General features: G+C 29.7%; 1 protein-coding gene across 2 annotated transcripts; it reads left to right on the top strand.

Moving 5' to 3' along the window:
* The first annotated feature begins 2520 nt into the window (after nucleotides 1-2520).
* On the top strand, nucleotides 2521-18062 carry LOC143234232 (vesicle transport protein GOT1B-like). 2 transcript variants are annotated; one of them, XM_076471434.1, is made up of 5 exons: nucleotides 2521-2721; nucleotides 5949-6040; nucleotides 6971-7149; nucleotides 9741-9817; nucleotides 17689-18062. In XM_076471434.1, exons 1-5 carry the CDS (start codon nucleotides 2697-2699, stop codon nucleotides 17709-17711), a joined length of 396 nt encoding a protein of 131 aa, XP_076327549.1. In that variant the 5' UTR covers nucleotides 2521-2696; the 3' UTR covers nucleotides 17712-18062. The 2 variants fall into 2 exon arrangements, with proteins under 2 accessions (XP_076327549.1, XP_076327548.1); XM_076471433.1 differs by having other exon boundaries at nucleotides 9741-9822.
* Nucleotides 18063-20848: the final 2786 nt, after the last annotated feature.

The following is a 20848-nucleotide window of genomic DNA, read 5'->3' as shown; positions in this document are numbered from 1 at the left end:
AGGTGATAAAAATTGTTCTAGTAGTTACAAACCCATTAGTCTTACTCTTACACCAGTTGTTGGAAAAGTTTTGGAAAGTCTCTTAAAATGTGATTTGTAAAATCATTAAATAAAACTTAGAATTGTATTGGATAGTTAACATGGTTTCACTAAAGGCTACTGTTTGTGTAGACGAGGGTAAGGATGTGGATACGATGTAACTAGGTTTTTTCAAAAGCACTCGACAAGGTGTCATATAAAAAGCTTGTAAAAATATCTCTGTAGGTGTGGGGGATGAGTTAGCGATTTAGATAGAAGAAAACAGAGAGTTGTTACAAATGGAGCTCAGTCAAACCGGATTAATGTCACAAATGGTGTATCTAAAGGCTCAGTCTTAGAGCCATTGCTCTTTTTGGCTTATATTAATGACATAGATGAAGGAATGATCAATAAATTATTTAAATTTGCTGATGATATCAAGGCCTTTGCCGTTGCTGACTGTGAGGAGAATGATGCTAATTTAGAAAAGGATTTAGGTCATTTAGTGAGTTTGGCAAATAAATGACAGATGGGTTTTAATTATAATAAATGCGATATAATGCATGTGGATTATTATAATTTGAATTATAAACTGTATAATTTGGATTGTAATAACCTTAACATTGTCATGAAAGAAAGGGATTTTGGTCTAATAGTTGAGTAGTCTCTAAAGCCAGCCAAGCAGTGTGCAACTGTTAGTGGTAGGGCAAATATTATGTTAGGTTGTATCTGCAGAAATATTGAATATAAGTCTAAAGAGGTTATAATTTCAGTGAACAGGTTAGGCCACATTTGTATTCAGTCTTGGTCTCCTTACCTTAGAAAAGACATTGATTGTGGAAAAGAGTTCAGATAAGTATCACTAGAATGGTGCCTGGAATAGAGGGGTGGTCACACGAGGAGAGGCTGAAATCTCTCAAACTGTTTTCTTTTGATAGAATTGGGGTACCTGATTGAAGTGTTTATGACTGTAAAGGGAATTGATAGTGTTGATGCATTATCTTTTCTCATACTCAACTGTGAGAATAGTAGAACTATGGGACACAAATATCAATTTTGGCAAGGTAGCAAATTCTAAGACAGTTTCATTTTTCTATCAGTTTATTTGGCTTTTGAACTGGATTGCCTTTGAATATTGTAGAGGTAGTAAATTTAATTGAGATTGAGAAAAAGCTTGGCATGTGTATGAATGACAACTGCTAACTTCAAGATTATTATCATTTAATTATTTTAATTTAGTTTAGAGGATGAAACAGCTTAGATGGACCAACTGGTCCATGTTATCCTAAAACGTTATGTTATTTATATTAAATAGTTTCATAAATATGTAAGAGATTAACATTTCGACGTCTTCTTTCTTTCGTAGCGCCCTCCAAAGGTACATATATTACGTATGTACCTTGTATGAAAACATTTTATATTGCTGATAATGGGATGTGTAAATTCTGAAACTTTCGAAAATTAAATATGTTTAATTTTACCCTGCTTATTCCACTTTTCATCTTTAAGTATTCACCGCAGGTAAAGGTATTACAGACTGTGTAATCTAAGATACTAAAACTCGTGTTTTTATTGTTATTTAAACTTTTGTTTTTGTTGTGTTTTTTCTTCTTTATGGGTACTCCGCCAGTTCAGCGGTATGTCTACGGTTTTAAAACGCTAACATCAGGGGTTCGATTCCCCTCGGTGGACTCAGCAGGTAGCCCGATGTGGCTTTGCTGTATGAAAACACACACACACACACTCTTCTTCAAGGATTGACACAGATACTTAAATAGGTAAGAGTTAAAATTATTATAACTGTAGAAGTTGTATTTTAGTTGTTAGAGAGCGTGTGATATTAAGATCAAATGAATTCGACAAAGATCTAGGTGGGTATATTAGTTATGAATATGAGAATCGGCGAAGTTCTGAATTCAGTTTTTTCAGCGCTAGTTTAAGTAAAAGTTGTTTCGCACTCTGCGATACTCATAACGTTTATTATTGCGTTTGCTTTCTCGGTCTGTTTATGTATTTGGTTACCGGACAATGCTAAGTAGCTTAATTAAGCATATGCCACTCATTTTAGATTGAAACGTTGTGTATGAAATTAAGCTTACATTTACTTGTGATGTTCATATTGAAAAAATATGTATTTGAACTTAGGTCTACAACTTTTGTTAACGTAAGCGATCATGTCGAAACGTTGTAAGGAGAAATAAATTAATCCTTTATTGCCAAATGGTTTGGACTTTGTCTTATTTTCGCCAAATAAACACACCAAAGGATAAAACACGTTTAATAAATTACCCAAGAATATATTTTCGTTTGTGCGTGATTTTATATTTTGTAGATTATACTGAACAAAGTAACATTAACGTCACTGTACAACTTAACGACTTGTCAAATTTTGAATTTTCTGTTTTTGCTTTAAAATGTTACACTATTTTACTTGTAAATCCCAAACGAAATTGAAATTGAATTGAAAAATGATGTAAAATGATTTATAAAGTATAAAATTTGATTATTGAGATGGCGCAACGGTTGTAAACATGTCAGCTTAGTAAACGAAGGTGACGTGGAGAAGTATTTCTGAAAGTAACGAATATTGTTATTTGCAGCATGGTTTCGGTTGAACTAATTCTGTTATAACTTTTTCGTAGCTAAAGTATTCATAAAAGAAAATTGTATATACTAATATGTTTGAAATAACAGATTTTCAAAGTAAGTTGCTCTCGAATTTGAGACTCAAAAGTTAGAGTCTTCGACCCTACTAATTTATTTTATCTACGTAGTGTTTTACTACAAATTTAATTTTTATGATGTTCAGTTTGTAATATTAATTTGAAAGCAACTTTACACAGTATTTCACCATTTTAGGCTAAAGTAAAATTAGTACAAAAGTCGTACCCAAGTGTTGCTCTGGTAATTACAGCTTTTACTTAGATTAAATGTCTTTGGGTTTTTGTTAATTTTAATGGTTATAACATAATTTATAAGAGGAGAATTTTTTAGTTGAAATTTGTTACAACTTATTATTGGTGAAATTCTTGAGGGATTAGGGAGGTAAAGAATTCAACTGTCAATGAGGTTATAATTAACAGAGATTTTAATTTCATTTTCAGGCATAGAAATTGGGAAATGTTAGATGCTTGAGAGTCAGTTCTTGAGGGAAACATGTTTTTAGAAACTGTTCAGGATGGTTTTCTCTAATACTTTGTTAGAGAACCTACTACAAACAATGTTATTTTGGATTTTTATGAATTTATAATAAATAAATGGTTGACAGGGTGAAGATTGGGGAACATCGAGGTTCCTAATTGAAAAAGTTATGAAGGGCTGAGACAAGAATTATGTGCTGTGAATTGGGCAACTGAATTATTTGGGGATAGGGATTAAAGTTAGAAAAATTGTACAAATTGTTTCTTAAATATTTTGGAAAGTTGTATTATAAATGAACAAAAAAGGGTGACTGTGAGTGAAAATAACTAGGTTGACGCTCAAGGGCTAAAATTAGAGGAAAGAATTATAGAAGTGAGAAGTTTAAATTGAAGTGATAGGAGATTTGAAGGATTACATAAAATAGAGTTGGTGAAACAGGAAAGTAAAAAAGTATATGAAGAAAAGTTAGTTGAAAATGTAAAAATTAATAATAAAGATTTTTTTAGATACATTAAGGGTAAATAAAATGTAATTTAATATCAGGTGATTATGTGGTGGCTAGGCTTACCTTATTAAATTCAACTTTTTCTTCAGTTTTAACTAAGTAAAATTTGAGCAATATTTTTTATCCTCAATCATTACTAGATTAAAATAAGATTAAATGAGATGATCACATTAATTCTGAGTTTGTAAAGAAAGAATTGAGAAGTTTAAAGAATAAGGATCTTTGACCACATAGTGTTTACTCAAGGTTGTTAGAAGAGGTTAATGATTGTATATAGGAGCCACTTGTTACTATAAGTCCTTGAATAGTGGACAGGTGTCAGCAGATTGGAAGTAAACTGATGTAATTCCTCTTTTCAAAGGAGGTGAGAAAAACTGTTCCAGTAACAGGAAATCAGTCTTATATCATTGAAACATTTTTGGAAAGTCTGATAAAAAATGTAAATAATTAGTTGTTTTTTGTTGTTGTAAAATCAGCATGGTTTCACCAAGAGAAAATATTGCCTTGCTAATCTTTCGACATTCCTTAAAGAGGTTACTAATGCAAATGAAGGTATGGATTTTATGTATCTGTTTTATTCTGAAAGTATTTAACAAGGTACCACATAAAAGGCTTGTTCATCTTTTTAGGTGTGGCTGATAGAAAATTGACCAGCTAGAACAAAGTAGAGGGTTGTTATTATTGGATACCTTCAGGGCTCAGTGTTAGGACCTGTTTTATTTATATCAATGATATAGATGAGAGAATTATCAATACATTATTTGAATAAAGTTTTGAACATTGTATTTTGAGAGGAGGATGTTTCTGCTGCATGAGAGGAATTGGATTATTTGTTGAGTTGAGCAAATAAATGGCAGATGGGTTTTAATTATAATAAATGCAATGTAGTGCATATAGGATAGCATAATTTGAATTATAAGTATAATTTTGATGGGGATAACTGTAACAGTGTTCTGGTTCATCAGTATCTTAAACTATCTTTGAAATGAGCTGCTTAGTAGTGCCAAGACAAGTACAGTTTTAAATTGCATTTTCAGAAATATGAACAGCAAGTGTAAAGAAGTTATAATATCATATAGGACATTTGATAAGTCACTTTAGGAATACTGTTTTCAATCTTGGGCTCATTACCTTAGAAATGACTGAATTTTTGGAAACGATTTAGAAGAGGGCTATTAGGATGATACCTAGGATGGAAATGTTGCCACATGAGAATAGGTTAAGATCTTTAAACTTGTTTTCTTGTGATAAAAGAAGTTACAGTTGGTCTGATTAAGGTGTCCAAGAATGTTAAAGGAACTTGTAGTGATTGTGCATCTTTTTTTGTTTTCATATTTAATAGTGAGAATGGTAGGATTAGGGGACAAATATAAATTTTAGAGTGGTAGGAGCCATCTTCAGCTAAGAAAGTTTAATTTTTCTAAGAGGTTGGTTGGCCTCTGGAACAGTTGCCTTCAAATATAGTAGATAAAATTAATTTGAGACAGTATAAGAGAAAGCTTGATAAATATATTTGATAAGGGCTGGTCTTGAGGGTTTTTTTTCCCTAAGGGTTTAATTTAGTAAATACATAACCAAAAAGTATCTTCTTTTAATGTTGTGTTACCAATGTAGGTGTCACAGAAGTGTAACATTGTAATGTGAAACAGATGGTAAGTAATAATTTTATGCTACTGTGAGACCATTCATTAGTTTGAGAAAAAATAATTTCTTCTATGAACTCCATTAAATCTGTCATCTTTGTTGAGTGATGGTGAAGTTTAAAACATTTTTTTTTGAGGAAGGAAAATGCACTATTTCTCACCCCCCCTTTTTTTTTAAATGAGGTAAGAGAAATAACTTTATTTCCTTTTGTGGTTTTTTAATTGAACATTCTATCCCATGAATCTAGTTTGATTTTTTCTAAATCTGGAAACAAAATAAATAATCTATTGTTATCAGTTTAGCTTTGGCTTTACTTTATCACCAATGGAACATGAGGAATATGAAGTTAAGTACACTAAAAGTGTTGGTAGGAGGAGGGGAGATAAAGTTTTATGTAGAAAAATTATATATCTGATCAGATTTTGAATAATTTTCACAGAAATACAAACTAGTGATTTTATCGGTCTCTTTTAACAGTTTGTTTTATTAGTTTCTTTTAAAAATAAATACATAAATATGTTAAGTGCTTCACTTAGTGGAATAGTATTTGTAAAGAAATACAGTTAAAAGTTACATTTCTATATATATCCTTTACAACATGCAGACTTTTCATCTTCATTATTCTTCCTATATTCCACAGAAATTGGTGTTGGACTAACAGGTTTTGGTGTAGCTTTTATATTTCTGGGTGTGCTGTTTATTTTTGATAAAGGACTTCTGGCTATTGGAAATGTAAGTGAAGTAACCTTCATTCTGAAGGTTATTTAATTGAGGTATGTTTAGTGTTCTCTTCACAAAGAAATGTTTTAAGTAAGAAATCAAAACAAGCTCATATATGCATTATGTTGTTTGTATATACATAATTTTTTGCATTCAGTTGTTTACATGCTGTTATACGTTTAGATGAGGCCTTTTACGTCACTTGGTGTGAAGATGATTAAGTAATACATTTAGATAGACTAGTACATGTGTGCTCGAAGTCTTTAACAGTTGTTGGTACTACTAGTCAGTCTTTCTTTCCTTTACAATATTAATGGTGCTGCAGATATTCTAAATCTATACAAAAGTAGTAATAGGGAATTTATAAAAAGAGATTGTTTTTAAAATTCAAATCTCCATTAGAAGGTTTCCTTACAAAACTTTAACAATGAAATTTAGAAATGTAATACATTTTACCTACCTATTATTTATAAAACTGTTTTTCAGTTTTGGCAGAGTGTTCATGTAAAAGAACTTGCTGCTGCTTTGCCAGATTTTTCAAGGTGAATAAATGTTAGTGTGAATTACTTGTGGATGAAAACAGATTTTTAAACTTGTTTATCTACTATATGCATACATCATCAAAAAAAAATTTTTAGTACATTCAGAGCATTGAATTATTTCTATGCTAATTTACATATTTCCTGGCCATATGATTAAACACCTCCTCCTTTTATCAGAAAAGATTAAAAATAGTAACACATGAAACCATTTTAAATAAGCTGTTTAACTGTGTACTTTGTACTTGTTATTAGTAATTTTAATAATCTTTGAAATGTGAAAATGAATTTCAAATGTTATAAAAGTTATAGTACATATATGGTTTTTTTTTAGTTCAGATTTAAGATATTCATTTTAGGCAACATTTTACCTGTTTAGATCATAATATTTTTTTTCTTTCAGATTTTATTCATATCCGGACTGGCTTTTGTTATAGGATTGGAAAGAACCTTCTGGTTTTTCTTTCAGTGGCATAAGTTGCAAGGAACTACAGCCTTTTTTGGTGGAATTTTTCTTGTTTTATTTGGTTGGCCTATTACAGGGATGTTAGTAGAAATCTATGGATTTATCTTGCTTTTCAGGTATATGCATGTATATACAATATTTTTATTAAATTTAATGAAATCAAGTACAAGTTGTATATATTACAAACTATATGCACCTGGTAGCTCTTTGATTTTACTTTTATTTTATTATAACTAAATATTCAGATATAATATTTGTACTTTAGATTATTTTTGGTTTATTTTGTAAGATTTGGTTTTTGAATCCTATCACGATCAGAGATCACTTTTAAAGTGTCCAGTTCACACCTTTTTATGAAATTGCAAAATTTATGTAAAATTAATAATTCTAATCCTGCTTTATACATTTGTAACAATTATTTTATTGTCAATATTTTGTCACTTTATAACGATTCATTTAGTGTAATTTGCAAGAACAAAATTTAAAAATGTTCAAACTTGCATTTCTGTGGAGCTCTAAGGAATCTTGCCTATAAAGAATTCAATTATTGATTTTTTTTTATAATTTATTTCTGCCTATTCCAAAGATGCTTTATTTGCTATGTAACTATTATCTCTTCAGAAAACAATTATCTAAGTCTAGTTCATCTCTCAAGATTTTTTTTCTGTTGAATAATTTATTATTACAAATCTTTTTTCATGCCCTTTTGTGATATCACAGCATGAGGACTGAAGAGGACATAGTGATGCCCTGTTTTTTATAAAATAACTACAGACAGTTTAAATACCACAGGAAGGAACATGTTATAAAATATTATCAACATACAGTTAATAAAGTGGTGTGAAAAGTAATTTTTTGGTACACGGGACAGTGATAACACTGAATTCTGTAGAGAAAAACAACAAAATTTGGAGCTAAGTTTAGAAGACTTGTTTGTTGAATATTATTGTAAAGTTTATTGCCAGCAAACCTAACATTACCTAGTCTAACTTGACACCATTATGAAGTATCAGGTCATAAGTCACCAATAAATGTCACTTTTCACTATGATTCTTATGATTTATAGCAAGTAGTGATTACTAATGCAGTTGGGAATATAAGGTATAAATAAATGCTGATGAGTAACTTTGAAATTGAAACTTTCTGATCAATAATAAAAAATCATTTAAATTGTAATATGAAAACGTGTTTTGAATTTAGTATTCTTTCATAATAGTCTCTTAATTAAATCTTTGAAAGAAATTTCACAAAGTAAAACACTATATAAGAAGAAATTGCATGTTTTTTAAAGCTCAAACTGGATGCTATTTACCAAGTTTTTGCTAATAAATTTGTTAAAGTAAGTCCTCTACAAAAAGAGAGAAATCAAAAGGTGTCAGTAATACCCCAGATCTCAGTGTAAAAATGGTTCATGTGCAGTTACTTTTGTTTTCATTTAGATAGATTATTTCTGATTAGAAGATCTAAATTCATCAAAGTAAGTACAGTAACCACTGATGAAGTGATTATACATGTATTTAAATGGTTGTCATACATTGTTTTGCTTAAAAACCTGTTAGCAAACTAATTACAGTTCAGTCTCTACACTTGTTGCATGTGAGGAATACCTTATTTAATAATTAGTATTACCTATATACCCTTGTGTAATACAAGTATTGTGTATAACTTTGTGTAATAATTAGTATCGTGTATATCCTTGTGCAATAAAATTAGTTAATACTAATTAACTAATTACATATCCTATTTCATGTCATTTGGTAATAACTCTTAGATGGTGTGTTTGATTATATGTTTGTTATTTTCAGGTTGTATAATATTTCATTTAAAACAATGCATACTATACACCTAGGTATTACATGAAATAAAGTATCATTTTTGCATGTAATGCTTGAATGAATTTATTTAAAAGCGCTCAAATTATTCCTCATAATAAATTAACTACTCATTACTTATATGTACCTTCTTTAATAAACTTAGTATTATTTATACCTTTGTGTAATAAGGTTAGTATGTTTTGTATTTTTGTGCAATTAAAGTATCTTTACCTATAATCATATAATAATGCTATTATTATCTATATCCTTGAGTGATGGTTATTGTAAGTTATACCCATGTACAACAAAATTTGTGTTATCTACACCTGTCTGTAATAAAATCATTTCTGTGATAAATATAGTATTGTTTGTATCTTTGTGTAATAATTATTATATATTCTCATGTGTAATAATTAATATTTTCTATATCCTTTTCTTTGGAGCTCCATGGAATCTTGCCCATAAACAAAGCACTAACATTTTTGTGTAATGAAGTTAGTATTTTCTATACCTTTGTGTAATAGTTAGTATTTTCTATATCCTTGTGTAATGAAGTTAGTATTACCAATATTCTTCTGAAATAGTTAGTATTTTCTATACCCTTGTGTGATGAAGGTAGTTTTACCAATATTCTTGTGTAGTAGCTAGTACTTTTATACCCTTTTGCAATGAAGTTAATATACTGTTTGTATAATAGTTATCTGTTGTCTTGTGTGAACAAATCTTGTACAATATAAAATAATAATATAATATTTATATTATATAAAATTTTATCTATATCCTTATTACCAGGATTATTTACTGTTATTAATGAATAATTTGTAGACAAAAGAAAATTTTGATAAAAACTAACATTTGTGTATGCTCATGATTTTGTACTTTTTTCTGGCTAGAGGGTTCTTTCCAGTAATAGTAAACTTTTTGAGAAGAGTTCCAGTACTAGGGACTTTGTTGTCACTGCCATACATAAGTAAGGTATGTCTTGAATGTGTATTTTCTAGTTTTAGTATTGAGAAGAAATAGATATACTATTGTATGTTATTTTTTTCCTTGCTGTGGCTTATGATCAGGAACAGTGTAGTGAAACAGTAAGCACAACATACTGTTATTTGTAATTTGCTTTATAAAACAAATTCAGGTATGAAGAATTTCTTTTCCAAAGTCTAAGAAAAATATTGTGCAATTTAACTGGTTATTTAAGTTTCTCTGCTTTTTGATCAACTGAACTAGTTAAATATAAAGTATGAAAGATTATGAAGGAAAATTATATCACTTCTGAAAAAAAGAAAGCCCTGTTGAAGGGTTACATGACTGAACAAAGTGGGTTCAAACTTTGTTTTGGGAATTGTTTCCATTTCATTTTTACCCTTTCCTGTGGTCATATTCAAGTTATTTTCATTTTTCAAATCATATAGTTTATGATATGCTGAAGGTGACAAATAATGTCATCTTAGCTATGGAATGGTGTTAATGATGCTTTACAGGGGTTGCCAATATTTAAATGAAACTATCTATAGAACAAAAAAAACATTTGAATCATCTATTTGTTCCATACAATACACAAATCATATATATATATATAATAATACACTTATTTAACAGTGACCAATTCTTTAAACTGTTGCACTTTTCTAGTTTGAAAACAAATAAAAACAAAGCAGTCCAAATATTTCTTATCTTTTTCACAACTAATAAAAGAAGAGCTGTATCACTAATTCTGGAGAATTTGCTTTTTTTTTTCCTCAGAGCATTCATTGTTATCAAGTAAAAACTATAATTCAATAAAATACTGTCCATCCATTCTTATCTCTGAACAAACATGATTATGGTATAATAATCAACTGCTGCTGCACATTATATTTTCAATTCTGATAAGGCACATTATCTTCTGTCATATAAATATTTTATTGTTCAGTGCTGCCCTTTATACACAAATAGTTAGGATATTGTAAATTTTAAGTTTCTTTTAACAGAGCAATGTTTCAGAAAAAGGTTTGAGAACAATAGCCTATTGTGTAGCTTTATGTTAAAACAGATAAATAAATAAAGTAGTTCATGTACTTGAAGTATTCCACTTTTCTGCTATTATATACAGGAAGCCAACACACAAAAACAGATATCTTAACTTCCAGTCTAATCATCTTCTCTGCTGTCAAAAGAGGCATACTCCTCTTTAGTTAATCTAGCTAAACACATCTGCAAAGGATCATTTTCAAAGGAAATTGAATCCCATCAACCATTTTGTGGTAGAGTCATGTAACTTGTGGCAACCAAGTTGAAAATTTCACTTGTACAACAATGCATGTAGTAACTCTTGAGACTTCTTAGTATATCCTCTCAAAAAGTGGTAATTTTCTTAAAATTCTTAAGTATCTTGTACACAAATAATTAGTTTTATATTTAAATGTTTTTTTTTTAATGTTATTCTTTCATTGTAGTTATTTTCATTCAAACTATTAACAAATCAAGTGCAAAATGATTTTAATTAAGCATAAAAATATTTTTCTGCATCTTATAGTTTTCATATATTGTTTGCTTAACCTAAAGAATCTATTAAATGAATGTTAAAAGTTTTTAAAGTAAATGTTCATATTTTCATTTTCTCTACTATATTATTAACTCCAGCTTTCATGAGGCCAGAAAAACATATAGGTTCAATAAGTCTTGATACAAACACTTAGTGCTTTAGAAAGATGGACCTTTCTTCTTTGGGTCAAACTTGGAATCCTGACCAACTCTAGCTATTATCACAAATGTACAATGCAATGAAAAAATTAAAATTAGAAAATAAATAAAAACACATAACTTTGAATTTCTTTGTAAAATATCTTTAAAGATTTTCCTTTTGCTATATTCATAACTTTAGGTCTTTTTGTTTTCTTATGTAGTAATTTTTAATGTTTTATTTTCCTTTCTTGTCTTTTAACAAGTCAATGGTGTTATCAAGGCATATTACGGTTTCTATTGCAGACATGGCCAACCCTTTGGCAAAACTTTTGTGGACCTCATCATGTCATAAACCTTGTATATTAAAAAAAAAAAAAGTTTAAACCTTTTAGTTATGCATTGTAAAACATAACTAGTACATAATTACCTAAAATATAATAGTAAGACCTAAATACAATTTAAACTGTATTTCTTACTATATAATATTTTGGTAAGGAACAACTGTAAATATTATTGTTGATTAAGTAGCCAACAATACTATACTCAGTTACATGCACTCTTTGATAACAGTATGCCAATTTCAAAATAATAATTATTGTTAGATTAAGGTGTAAAATTGTCTTTCTAATGACTATACACATGTGTATTTAATACCTACCTGTAGGCTACAAAACTCAAATCTGTTGAAGGTGGGTGTGACAGCTGTCATGGGTTGAAAAATGTTATTGTTTGTTTCAACTATATTTCATTCAGAGAACTTTGAAATGAATGTATCTAAAGATTATCTAAGCATCTTATTTTTTAGACATACCTCTACAGTATTGCCATTGTAATATGGAAGATACAGAGAGCCAAAGTAGAGAATGTCCACAGCTTGTTGATCATATGACAATACATCTGGAGTTTTAAGTAATATTTCAATGGTTTATTTTGAAATAAAGGACTTAACTTCAATAAGTAAAACTTCAAATTGTAACACACATTATTATAAATGCATTCATATACACTGATATTAAAGGTGTTTAATTAAATTTTGAATGTAACATAGTGACTTGAGCAGAAAAGCATTGAAGGGGCTCCAACTGTGAAGTAGTTAAGATAGTATGTATATGTGAAGATTAACTCAACAGTATCATTGAACAAGACTACAGTCCCTCTGATCTGTGAATGAGGGACAAATAGAAATATTTAACACTCTAGATCTTTGTCTCAATTGCTTTTAACTGTTTTATACATAATACACTGAAGCAATAACATTGGATTTTAATAATAAAAGTTTTGAGACAGCTTAATTGGGTAATGAAAAAAACTTGTTATAAGCGTATAATTCAGTTTTGATGTATTGGGAGTAACTGAAACCTGGTTAAGTGTAATCTGTGATGATGAGAAAAACCCTCTTGTAGAGAAAGATATGACATTCCAGTTAATACCAAATTTATTCAAAAACCAGGCACAAAACTGGGGTCTATACTATGTAAAAACTACACTGACAAACACCACACTAACATTATTTATAAAATACAATGTGATCACTGCCACGATCTCTATATTGGAGAAACAAGTAGAAAAATTGAAACAAGATTCAAAGAACATAAAAAGTTACCTTCACACATTTTCAAACACTGCAAATCAAATAAACACAACATAACCATAAAAACAAACAAATATTAAATAAAGAAACAAACATAAACAAATGCAAAATTAAAGAAGCCTTAGTTATACAACAACTCAAGCTCAAAATAAACCAATACAAGGGAACACCTTTATACTTATATTAATAAATATAATCAAACATCTGACCATGCCCTCTACATTCCTACACTCAGTTACACAACCCCCTTCAAACATGTGGTCAGCTATCGGTCAGTTAACTCTTTCTTTTTTTGTGAACCTGACGTGAAACGTTATCTCTTCTACATAAAAAATTTTCTCAACTTATACCAGCCATTTTTACATATTTTTGTGGTTAAGTGTAGACAATTTTGATAAGAAATTCTTTGAAATACAGGATAATAGCTTTGTTTATTAGGTATAGAGCACTAAGAATATGAGAGGAGTGGCTTTATATGTAAAATATGAATTTCATTCTGTTCAGGTTGAGGACAAATCAAAGCCAATAACAATGAGGCTGAATCTGTTTGGGTTTCTGTTAGTGGTTAATAGGGGAAAAGGAATTTAATTGTAATTGTTACAGATTATCAAATTAAACTAATGAAATTAACAGCTAGTTGTACAGTGAGATAAAAAATACAGCTATTAATAAGGTTATGATATATGGGAAACTTTAATTTCAGCCGTATAGGTTGGGAAATGTTAGTGAAATTATGAAAGAGACATTTGTTGAGGAACCAACTAGAAAATGATGCTATTTTGTCCTTATTCTTAACTTCTAATAGAGAAATGATCAAGAGGGTAGAAGTTGGTGAACATTTTGGTGCAAGTGATCATTTCTCAAAGAAAGTAAAGCATAAATTGAAGAAGTTTCAGATAAGCTGAAAATATACAAATTAATAGAAAGTATTTCTTTAAATACATTAAAGATATGCAAAATATTAGAATAGGAGTAGAACCCTTAAGGTATGATACAGGAAGGTTAAAATCTGATTATTATGTGATAGTTGGTTTATTAAATTTTTTTTTTACATTTTTAGTAAATAATATTTGAGCAGTATTTCTTATCCTGAATAATTAATAGACTAAGACTAAACAAGATGATCACATTAATTCTGAGCTTGTAAAGAAAAAATTGAGAAGTTTAAAGAATAAGGCACCTGGTCCATATAATGTTTACCAAAGGTTGTTGAAAAATGTAAAAGATTGAATATGTGAGCCACTTGTTACTATTGTTTGTCAGTTCTTGAATAGTGGGCAGGTAGAAGAAGATTGGAAGTTAGCTAATCTAACTCCTTTCAAGGGAGGGGATAGAAATTGTCTCGGTAATTATAGGCCTGTTAATGGTAGGAAAAGTTTTTGAAAGTTTGTTAAAAGATGCTTTTCCAAGTCACTTAATAAAGTTTAAAATATTTTTATAAAGTCAGTGTGGTGTCAATGGAAAAAAGTTTGCCCTACTGATCTTTTGACATTCTTTGAAGAGGTTACTACTTATGTAGATGAGGGTAAGGGGATGGATTTGATATTGATATATCTGGATTTTCAGAAATCATTTGATAAGGTAATACATAAAAGGCTGGTAAAAAACCTTTATAGGTGTGGGAGGGATAAGTTAGCAAATTAATTAGAAAACTATGGATGGAAGAAATTGGAGGGTTATAAATGAAGTTCAACCAAGCTGGATTACAGACACAAGTGGGGTACCTCAGGGCTTTTTGCTAGAGCATTTCCCATATTTAATTTATGTTAGTGACACAGGTAAAATAATAATTGATTATTTAATTTTCTTTATTATGTTAAAGTTTTGGGTGTTGCTGGCTATGAGAAGGATCTTATTGCTTTATAAAAGGATTTAAATTATTTTTTGAGGTAGGTGAGTAAATAGGGTTTTAATTATTAGAATGCAAAATAATCTGTGTGGGATGTCTCAACTTCAATTAGAGTATCATTTGAATGGAAATAATTTCAACAGTCATGAAAGAAAGGGATTTTATTGTAATAGTTGATCAGTCTCTTAAGCCATCCAAACAATGTGCTGTTGCTAGTGGTGTGGCTTGTAGGATTTTAGATTGTAATTACAAAAAAATTTAAGACAAGTCTAAAAAGGTTATTTTATTGTATTGGTCACTGGTTAAGCCAGATTTGGAATATTATGTTCAGTCTTGGACTCCTTATCTTAGAAAGGACATTAAATTATTGGAAAGGAGTCAGACAATGGTTACTAGTGCAATACCTGAGATGTAAAGGTTATTATATGAAGATAGGTTAATACCTCTGTAGTTGTTTTCTCTTAATAAAAAGATAATTTATAAGGGATCTGCTTGAGGTGTTTAAGAAGTATTGATAGTGTTGTTGCATTGCCTTTCTTTGTGTTCTAACATGTTTTTGCATAGATCTCATGATCTGTATCAGCTCCTGAGAATAATCACAGTAAAATAAATGTTGCATTTACTTTATGCAAAACTTCTTTACTGTACTAGATTTATCAAAATGCAATGTCTGTTTTGAGGTGTATTTTTTTAAAAGTTCTTTGGTAGGACAGTGGTAAGTGTAGGATTTACAGTGCCAAAGTCAGAGGTTCAGTTACCCTCAGTGGACACAGAAGATAGACCAGTGTTGCTTTGCTACAAAAAAAACTTGCATTTTCTTAAGTTTGTGTTATTTTAAAAAGATTGAATTGCAATTTTCACTGATTGCTATAAAATGGAAGGAAATTATCCTTTCATCAGAGATTGCTTCATTTACATATATTGGGCTTGAATTGTTGCTGCTATAATTTTATTTTTTATTAATTATTCCTTGAAATTTCTGAAAAGTAAGGTTTCAGTGATGTAGCTTAGTCATTTGCAAATTATAAAATTTTCAGTAGTTGTTTGTAAAGTGACAATAATCTAGATATCAAGTAGGTTAAAAATGTACATGACATGGGTAATTAAGGTAGAATTACTATAATTTTGTCTGTTCATAATTATAAAAATAAAAATGTATGCATTGAAGTATGTTTAAGATTTGAAAGTGTTTACATGTATACATTTTTTCCTTTTTTAATAAAAGGTGTTATTAGAAAATAAACAAATGTGAACTTCACTGTTACTTACTTCTGAAATTAATTGTACTTTATAAGTTTTGTTCCATGTCCTGTGCTGTCTATGGAAATATTTCTTTCACTGTCACACTAATAGCCATAATTAGGTACTACTGATTGATATTACAATTTCACTGTACAACTTTCTGTGAAAATATATAAAGTTAATCACGTGTTCTACATCATGACTAACTATCCAGAGAGTGTATATTGTATGTGAACATCATTTTCAAAGGTTATATTTAAACAGATCAAAGGCTCAAATTTTCTCTGGAGCTATATCAGTAAAGTGACTGTATGTGTTTCAATGGGATATTGTTATTCCAGTTTCTTCAATCATATTTCATAAAGTGAAAGCAAGTGAACTTTATATATTACATAGTCTTGTGTTATAGCTCACCTCTGTTACAACAATTTTTAGTCCAGGTGATTTTCTTCCATAACTATTCTGTTGTTCAACATTGCTTTATCTGTGATTTTGAAGCTGTCTGTTGTCCTAAGTGGCCTGCCTGTTTTTACATTTCCATGTAGAACATTGGAATCTCCTTTCTTTTGGCTATATATCATTCAAGAATTGTGGTATAGAATATTCTTCTTCAGAAGGGACTGTGATATATACCTATCCACCACATGTTATTGTCATTTTACCATGAAACAAACATTTACATGTTGGATATATGAGTAGCACCATAGTTCACACTTGTGTGAACACTTTTATTAACATATTCTTACAGAATCTGATTAACCTTTTGTAATTTTTGTTTCAGAGGTATCCAACCCATGACATGTAACATAAAAACTTGCAAGAAATGTTACTTTGTGTGGTAGATAGGCATATTTTGTTTGGAACTTCTGCACATGCATAAATGTTATTAAAGCACATATAAATTTTTTTTTTATATGCCTTTTAATTTTACTGCTTGAACTTCCTGCCCTATGTATATGGACTTTGAAGTGAAGTGCTTTTGTAGGTCAGTGGCACTTTACCCAAAATGGTTTGTGTAATTAGATCCAGTATGACTGTAATCTTGAAAAATAAACAATTATTTAGATTTATTGTAAAAGTAGCAGATTGTACCAATGTTTGTTTGTATAGTTTTCTAACCATACTTTACTGAGGTTTAAAAGTGGTAACCTAATTGTGCATATTGAAGGAACTCATTAGGAGTTTTTATATTTGCTACTAGTGTTAAAAGTAATCATAACAAAGGTTGTTTTTTTTAAATAGGTAAAACAAACATGAATTTCTGTATCATTCTAGTGAAACTACATAACAGTACAAGGACACCTTTTTTGATTAATCCAAAAAGTTAAATTTTTTAAAGAAAAATTAAAAAGTGAGAATACTTTGTTAAAAGAAAGTTCTTCTTATGTATGGGTTATTTGGTTCATTGAAAAAATCTTAATTTTTAATATTGTAGAAGCATTCTTTGTAAGAAACTGAGCAGTACTTTAATTGACCTAAATTTTTTTTTCAGGTAGTAGACAGACTAGGAGGTGATCCTAATAGGTCAATGGTTTAAGAAGAGTTTCTATGTGATATTAAACATTCAGACCTTATAAAATGTTATGTATTGTGCAAATGGGTCCTAATGGTATCTTACAAGTTGAAAATAAATTCAACATATCTGACAAAATATGATTAACATCTACACTTTTCCCTCAGAATTAGCTTCAATAGAGATTTTAATTGGTATTTGCTTCAGACATTGAGATTTTAAACAGGTTTTTTATATTAAAGAATATCTTTCAAACTTTTCATTACATATTATCAACCATAAAAAATGACTTCTAATTCCTTTAGTTTTTAGATTGTTAAAATTCATGAAGGACTATAAAAACTGTTTAATAATTTGTTTTCAGATTGTTTATTAATTTCCTCATCTTAAATACCTTCTGAAAAGTTTTTAAACTTTTAACTAAATGCTGAAATTGATTAGCATAGTAGAAATGCATCTATATTTGTAAGAAATAGTTTCTTTGTATATACAGAAGTAGCCAGATGTTCAGGGGAAGGTGATGAAAATGAATACAAGTTGTTTATAAGATATGTATGGGGTTGTCTGTATTGTATATAACATTGTTTTTACACAAACTCCTACCCTTATTAGGTACTTTATTTTATCAAGCAACTTTCATCAGTACTGCATCTTTGTTAAATTTGTTATTATTGTATATTATCTGTTTTATAAGTTTGGTGTAGTTCCATGGCTATAGTCATAAACTTGTAAGACTTTTTGTACAATTTAAACTTGGTAATATAACTTTTGCAATAAAATGCAAAAAACAGAGGTAAAAGCAATGCTGTTCTTACATTAAGTACATTGTTTCCATCATGCACAAATGCACATTAATATACTTACATATGTACACGTGTGTAACAGAACTTTAAGAAAAGTTGAACTTGTATTTCTTCACCATCTCAGATTTCTCTCTTCAGAATTTTTACAATTTATTTTTTTCCAAATAACTGAACTTGGTTTTTAGATTCTGTTAACATTTGGTACAAAAATTATACCAAAAGAGAGGATTAATTCTTTTATAATCCTTGTGTTTACTAAAATAACATTCATTCAGAATTACAGTGAAGTAAATGTGAACTGTGTGTAAGAGGAATAGTTTTAATTCCTGATGATTTTTGTTGTAACTGATAGAGAAATACTAAACATGTTTGACCAATATAGCATGACTAGAGTTAATTGTGAATAAAGTTTAATTTTAGGTAAGAAATGTTTTCTCTTGGTAAAAATAAGCAGTTTTTTTATCTGATTTTCATATTTCTATGTTTTTCCTTGCAATCAAATTAAAAGACCTGCTTTAGTTATACAGAAATATATCTTGCAGAACTTTGATATTTGTATATCTATATTTTTGATAAACGTGTTTATTATGGCATTAAAAACTTTCCAAAATTAACGTTTTTTCTACTTATGATGTTCCCAGGCTAAGAAAAATATTATAGTATTATGACCACTTTTCTGAAACTTTGACAACGTTGCTGAATATAAGATTTAATTTTTTACCTAGTTCTGATTATTCTACTTATTCAAATGCCATTACTGTTAAAAATCGATAAGCTCAAAAGCCATAACTGTTATTCTGGTTGAGTTTAAATTAATGCACTTTTTCCGTTCGTTTCAGTTGAAATGTTCAAAAGAGTATAAAGTCTGAAGCGATTTAAAATTTTATGCTGCTATTTGAATTATGGTGTAAAGAAGAAAATTGTACCAAAATTCTTGTGTAGATGGCGCGTGCTACGACTTGTAAACGAATTAGCTTGTGATTGCGTGACAAAAAAGTTACTGTTCGCTAATTTAAACTGCATTTGCACTTGCATAAGAAGGTGAGTAACCTATGGAACGTAACTCCAATATTGATTACAACCAGAATTTTCTAGTTTGAATATTGGGTAACAGTATAACCTCAATTTTTGTCAGTTATCTTTATTTCTTCTATCCCTTGGCTGTTGTAATACATCTTAACCAGAATGATACGTGTATTAAGCAATTGGATTATAATTATACATTTCAAAATAATTATCTCAGCAGCAGTAACTTTATATACTGTTGAATTGCACCATTATTTCTCACTGGGAGAGCTTGTTTTTTTCCTGTGTCACTGTACAGTTTACACGTGATATTACATAGTTCGTCCCATGCAGTTAGCGTTATCAATCAGCGGTAAGTCTGCGGACTTGCAACGCTAGAAACTGGGTTTCAAAACCTATGGTGGGCAAAACATACATAGCCCACTGTGTAGCTTTGTGCTTCATTAGAAGCAAATAAACAAATCTAGAAATAAGTTATTGAGGAAATAATTTTTTTTTCAATTTATGAAAAAACTAGTAAACCTGACAATTACAAGGACGTGAGCACGATTATAAAATATGACAATTTATGAGAAACAAAAGTAAATCTAGTTTTTACTTATTTATTTCGTAGTTACTGTATCGCATTAAACGATAGTTATTTTTATTTATTTTAAAACTAATTTAAATTTATTCTATCTCTGGATAATTTTTCGAAGAATTAAGAGACTCAAAACTGGCTGTCTAAGGTCGAATTCGTACGATACAACGAGATATCTCTTTCATCTCATCTATGAGTTGTGGATGTGTATGAGAGTGGATAAAGAATTGCAGGGTGTTGTTGATAGGCTTTCTTCCTTTCTGTAAGTAGTTCATAATTAGAGTCGGTGGTTAATAGCTTTGGTAGTTTAGTTTTCACAAACAAAAAATTCTGGATAGCTTTTTGTGTGTGTGAAATAGCAATGCTGCTTATGGTACTGATCGTTAATGTAGGTGTAAGAAATATAAAAAATTTGACGAAGGCGTGCCACATAATACCTTTACAGTAAATCTATATTTATGATCATAACATCATGTTTTTTTATCGACAGTTTTATTATTGGCTGAAAGTCCATCGTACATGTTGTGAAATTCCAGGTGGGTTTGTGAATCTGAGGATCCACAGTTCGTGTCCAATTGCATAAGTAATAATGATAATCAAGTTTCGCATTTTGGGGCTTTTGGTTCGTCGTACCAAACATGCTCGCCCTTTCAGCTGTGGGGTGTTATAATATGACGGTCAATCCCATCATTCGTTGGCAAACGATTAGCCCAAGAGTTGGCGGGGGGGG

This window comes from Tachypleus tridentatus, chromosome 12 (assembly GCF_004210375.1).
Source record: "Tachypleus tridentatus isolate NWPU-2018 chromosome 12, ASM421037v1, whole genome shotgun sequence".
Taxonomy (NCBI): Eukaryota; Metazoa; Arthropoda; class Merostomata; order Xiphosura; family Limulidae; genus Tachypleus; species Tachypleus tridentatus.
This window is presented reverse-complemented; position numbering and strand designations above follow the sequence as displayed.